This window comes from Camelina sativa, chromosome 5 (assembly GCF_030686135.1).
Source record: "Camelina sativa cultivar CO46 ecotype springtype chromosome 5, ASM3068613v1".
NCBI classification, from domain to species: domain Eukaryota; kingdom Viridiplantae; phylum Streptophyta; class Magnoliopsida; order Brassicales; family Brassicaceae; genus Camelina; species Camelina sativa.
In genome coordinates, this window is record NC_141884.1 from 11,307,440 (window position 1) to 11,312,037 (window position 4,598).

General features: G+C 34.9%; 1 protein-coding gene and 1 long non-coding RNA gene across 3 annotated transcripts; both read right to left on the reverse strand.

The window, feature by feature from the left end:
* Positions 1 to 286: 286 nt before the first annotated feature.
* LOC104786509 (uncharacterized) lies at positions 287 to 1,497 on the reverse strand. Of its 2 annotated transcripts, none has more exons than XR_767532.2 (3): positions 1,361 to 1,497; positions 542 to 771; positions 287 to 438 (listed from the first exon to the last, which is right to left on the reverse strand). It is a non-coding gene; the product is annotated as an uncharacterized LOC104786509 (long non-coding RNA). The 2 variants fall into 2 exon arrangements; XR_767533.2 differs by having other exon boundaries at positions 287 to 435; positions 1,361 to 1,495.
* An 84-nt stretch (positions 1,498 to 1,581) lies between these two features.
* On the reverse strand, positions 1,582 to 3,737 carry LOC104786510 (uncharacterized). Its single transcript, XM_010511932.2, has 2 exons — positions 3,681 to 3,737; positions 1,582 to 3,527 (listed from the first exon to the last, which is right to left on the reverse strand). The coding sequence occupies exon 2, from the start codon at positions 3,525 to 3,527 to the stop codon at positions 1,728 to 1,730; it is 1,800 nt and encodes a 599-aa protein (XP_010510234.2). The 5' UTR covers positions 3,681 to 3,737; the 3' UTR covers positions 1,582 to 1,727.
* Between the last annotated feature and the right edge of the window lie 861 nt (positions 3,738 to 4,598).

The following is a 4,598-nucleotide window of genomic DNA, read 5'->3' on the forward strand; positions in this document are numbered from 1 at the left end:
ATGTAGTTGTTTATGGATTTGATTGTCGAGGATTCGTTATTAGTTTTGGTGTGGGCGTTGACTAAGTTAGTTTTTGATTTCTTAGCTTGCGAAATCTGTAATTTTTTTGTTGAGAAAGCTTGGGAGATTTCTTGGATGAAGAAGGGAAGTAAAGGTTTTGGAGTCCGTTATTGTTAAATTGGTTGTCACACCAACGGGGAACTTGTAAGTATTTACTTGTTGGTTTGAAAATTGATTAACCCTGAGGGGATTATCATGACTGGTTGTTTTGTTGTGTGAGGATCAGTTATGGGAAAATAGATTGTTGAATAAGATTAACGTTTAATGAGGAAAATTGTTAAAACTGAATTTTTTTTGTTTACAAAATAATTAGCTTTCTTGGTCCCTTCTCTGATCTCTCTTTACCTTCCTTCTCTCCTAGATCTTCTTGTTTACCTTCTTTGATTTGGAACAACAGAAAACGTGATTAGTTGAATATTTGATTATTTGTTTTAAATAAACGATCTGGTTTATTTGAATAACAAATGGTTTGATCTTTTACCCGCATATGTGGATGCTGATATTCATGTTTCGTAAATGTGTGTCTCTTGGTTTCATTTGCCACCATGTTCATCTGCGGAAGAGTACAAAAATCGTAGTTAGTTTCTTCCTTTATAATATCAAATATAATAGTCAGCAGATGATTCATTGCTGTTTTTCTTTGGTGTTTGATTCATTATCCTCCTTGATTATTTGTTGTTGATCTTGATGCCATGTTGTTGAGCTTTCATTCTGCAGATCAAAGCAAAAAAACAAAAAAACAAATCAACTGATCAAGGTTTGAAAACAGAGACAGACGCAAAAAACAACATGATTCAGACCAAACAACAAACAATATCAGACCAAAACAAAAACAAAACTGAATTGATTTTACAATAACCAAAAAGTTACACACAAATAAACTGAAAACAAAAACATGAACATAAATCCAACCAACAAAATTAAAATCTGATACGAATATCATGGTTTATATGTATAAATATGAAAAATTGTGAATTAATGAAACATTGAAACATGTGATAATTTTATTCTTGACAATCATTATGTCGAACCCGATATATGATGAGCATAACAACATATTAAAGCATCATATAGAACCAAAAGTACACATAGAAATGAAACTCCACAATACCCATTTATTAATACTGAAAAAGCACCTTAATTCATAAATCGAGATGATGATGATGAGGATGAAAATCATTAAAGATGATAATCCTGTTAATCCTACAAATCAGGCTAATCACGAAAGAAAAAAGACCATAACCGAGGCAAAATCCAGAGCAAGATATTCCGGAAGAAGGAACCCAGAAGAAGGACTTACCCAGCCATGGGAGAGAAGGAGAATTGTTACTCAGATGTTTCCCGAAGAGATGATCTGGAAGATGGCGACGACGTTTTTCTGGCTTTTTGATTTAATTTCAGCATACTCAAATCTGTTGAAATGGGCTTATATCAGTTGAACTTTAAAATATTATATTATTTGGACTTATACAAAGCCCAACGAATTTATTAATTTTTGCTGCTGATGTGGATAGTTTAGAATGAGAGAAAACTCTGCTATTATATATAAGATTATATGAAAGAAACAAACATTTACACATCTATGTCAAAGCTTAACATTTTAAAATAAAGTATAAACGTAAATTAACTTAAATATATAGAGGAATATATAAACACATTGGACTCAATTAAAAAATCTTAGACCCACATCTCCGGGAGCATGCTATAAGGTTGTCTCTCTTCAATATTTTTCCTTGACAAGGGTTCTTGCAATTACCGCATAATGGTCGAGAAGCATAAGTTTTGCAAAGAACTTCAACTTCCTTCCCATTTACTTCGAAAAACTGACCAGGCTTCACATATGGGTCTTTACCTAATAAGCATTCAATATGAACAGTAGTGCAACAGTCGCTGCACCAATATAACACATTTGTATGTGTGTCTTTTAAATTATGTTCACACACCTCGCACCACCAATCTTTCTCATATAACTTTTCTCCATATAAAATTTTGAGAAAATGTTTTTCATACTTATACCTTGCTTCGTATGGTAAGGTAGTGCAGTCCATACATACGATAAAACCACAATTTATGCAATTCATAAACCTTAACTCATATTCATCATATACGGCATATCTTTTTTTGCATATGAGACACTCAAGTTTTTCTCTTGGATCTAAAGCTAAGAATAAGGGGTGTTCATGACCTTTGTAATCAAACGGCTCAGAAATTGAAGCACACCGAATGTCAATGTCGAATTCGCATTCCCTTATTGGACATTGATAGATAAAACCACCTGTACAACGATTACAAGCACTGCAAAAGAAGTAACCTTGACTATATCCCGAGTCAGTCTTTAATGCAAGTGGATGAGGATGTAATGCATGTTGAATAATGCGGTGAGCTTTTGCGCAAGTTTCATGGAGGACAAACGCACACTCCATACAAGAATAGTAGCTACTTTTAAAGATAGGAAGTACACACGCTTGACAAAGCTTATTTTCATCATAAAATATGCTTACTTGGAGCTGGAGATTATGGTCATGAAGAAAATGAAGTATCACTCCTTCAGATATCCTCTCAAAAGACTCAACATCTTTTGTTGTATCATCTTTTTCTAGAACACCTTCGAGATCTCTTCCGTCCCAAACATGCTTCGCAAGAGCACATCTTGAATGGACAGCATAATCACTACACTTATTACAAGTATACGCACCATAGTCACAATCAATACTTTTACGACAAACTCCACAAAAACATTCTTCGAGCTGGATGGAAGAAGTGTAGGAGATACGATGGTGGTGACGTGAATTCATACAATCGTTGTGAGCAACAAAGTTGCATTCGAGGCAAACATAGGTCAGACTAAGCTTTCTCAATAAGCCACAAACGTTGCAAGTTAGTGAAGCTTGCCTAGGAAAAAGAGTGAGGGGATGGTCATGGATTTTTGGTTGTTCCACGAGGAAGGGTATTGGCTTCATCGCACATACTGTATGCATTTTAGCTTTACATTTGGTACAATAATACACCAGATTCATTGTTTCTCTTCCACAACATAAACACCCAGATTGTTTTCCAAAATCACGAAAACGAAAATATGAAAGTTGGAGAGAATGTTCAGGATGGTAAGGTTGTTTGATTTTAGATGGAGATTGGATGCATTCTTTGTGAAATATTTTATCACATTCGACACAGAAATAATAGTCTGTACCAAAATTTGAATATCTGCATATGCCGCACCCACCATTAATATCAAATTCTTTATTGTTGCACCAAAACAAAGGGAGTACCGAGTGATCTTCATACTGCGTATCACTTCTTGTCGTAGAGACAACGTATTCGGGAGAAGAGTTGACCGGGTAAATGAAAGAACCGGAGTATCCTTTCATTATTCGTGGAAGAGGGCACAAAAAAAGTGGTTTGTGACTGGCTTTTTCATCAGACGAAGTATCTGAAGAATGCACTTGAGAATCGGTCGCAACACTCATCTGAAAAATCACACACAACAAAGACAAAAAGTGAGAAACTCCAACGCAAAGCAAAGTCACCAATTTTCTAAACCCTAAATAAATAAATAAAAGAAAAAATTCAAAGGCACATGAAAAATCAAAATGAAATCGCAGAGAAGCATGGAAGGATACGTTATATTTTTGTTTGGTTGAATCCACCGTTGTCCCTGGTATTTCGGTTAAGATCTTTTAAATTTAATTGTTCTACATAATATAAGATCTTTCTTCTATATATAAGCCATCATATCTTCTACTTTAAATTGTTATATCCTTCGAGTTCTGGTAGAAGCAAAGTAGATTTTTGTTCTTTTCTTCTAGTTTGTTACTATGTTCGTTTCGCTCAAATAAAGAATAACTTTTCTTCCCATATGGTTTTTGTCACTAATTAAAATATTCCTGGTCTGCAAGTCGGGGCAGAACCTTCAAATCCACGTTTTACCGGGGGACTCCTGGGTCCCGTGGTTCCTGGACCTGTCCGATCTTCCTCGTCTCCGCTAGCCAACGCTCTACAATATCAGCATCAGATGACTCTAGGCTCCATCACCTCTTCAAAGGGGTGCCTCAAAGTCAGCTTCTTGGATCGGCTTCAGCTTGTTGGCCATGATCTTAGCATTCTAGTCTTGTCCTTTATTATTATATCTTTGTTCTTTTTTTGGATGCACCTCTAACATTGTTTTGATAGGATCCAACTTGCTTCCTATTCTTTTAGTTCGATAGATTATACGTTTTGATTGAGTTGTCGTTATTTTCTTTCTTTAGTGGTTTTAAAAGCATTTACACGGTTTTTAAAAGGTATAAATTTCAATATTTTTGGCGGGAAAATTTTTCGATTTTGGCAGGAAAATTTTTTTTTTTGGCGGGAAAAAATAATTTTTTCGGGAAAAATTTTCGATTTTGGCGGGAAAAAAAATTTTGGCGGAAAATTTTTTTGGCGGGAAAATATTTTCGATTTTGATGACTGTACATTCTTGCTGTCACTCAAAAAGGGTAATTTGGTCATTTTGTATATAAAGAGGGGTAGTTTTAAAAATGGTCAACATGAAAGGGTAT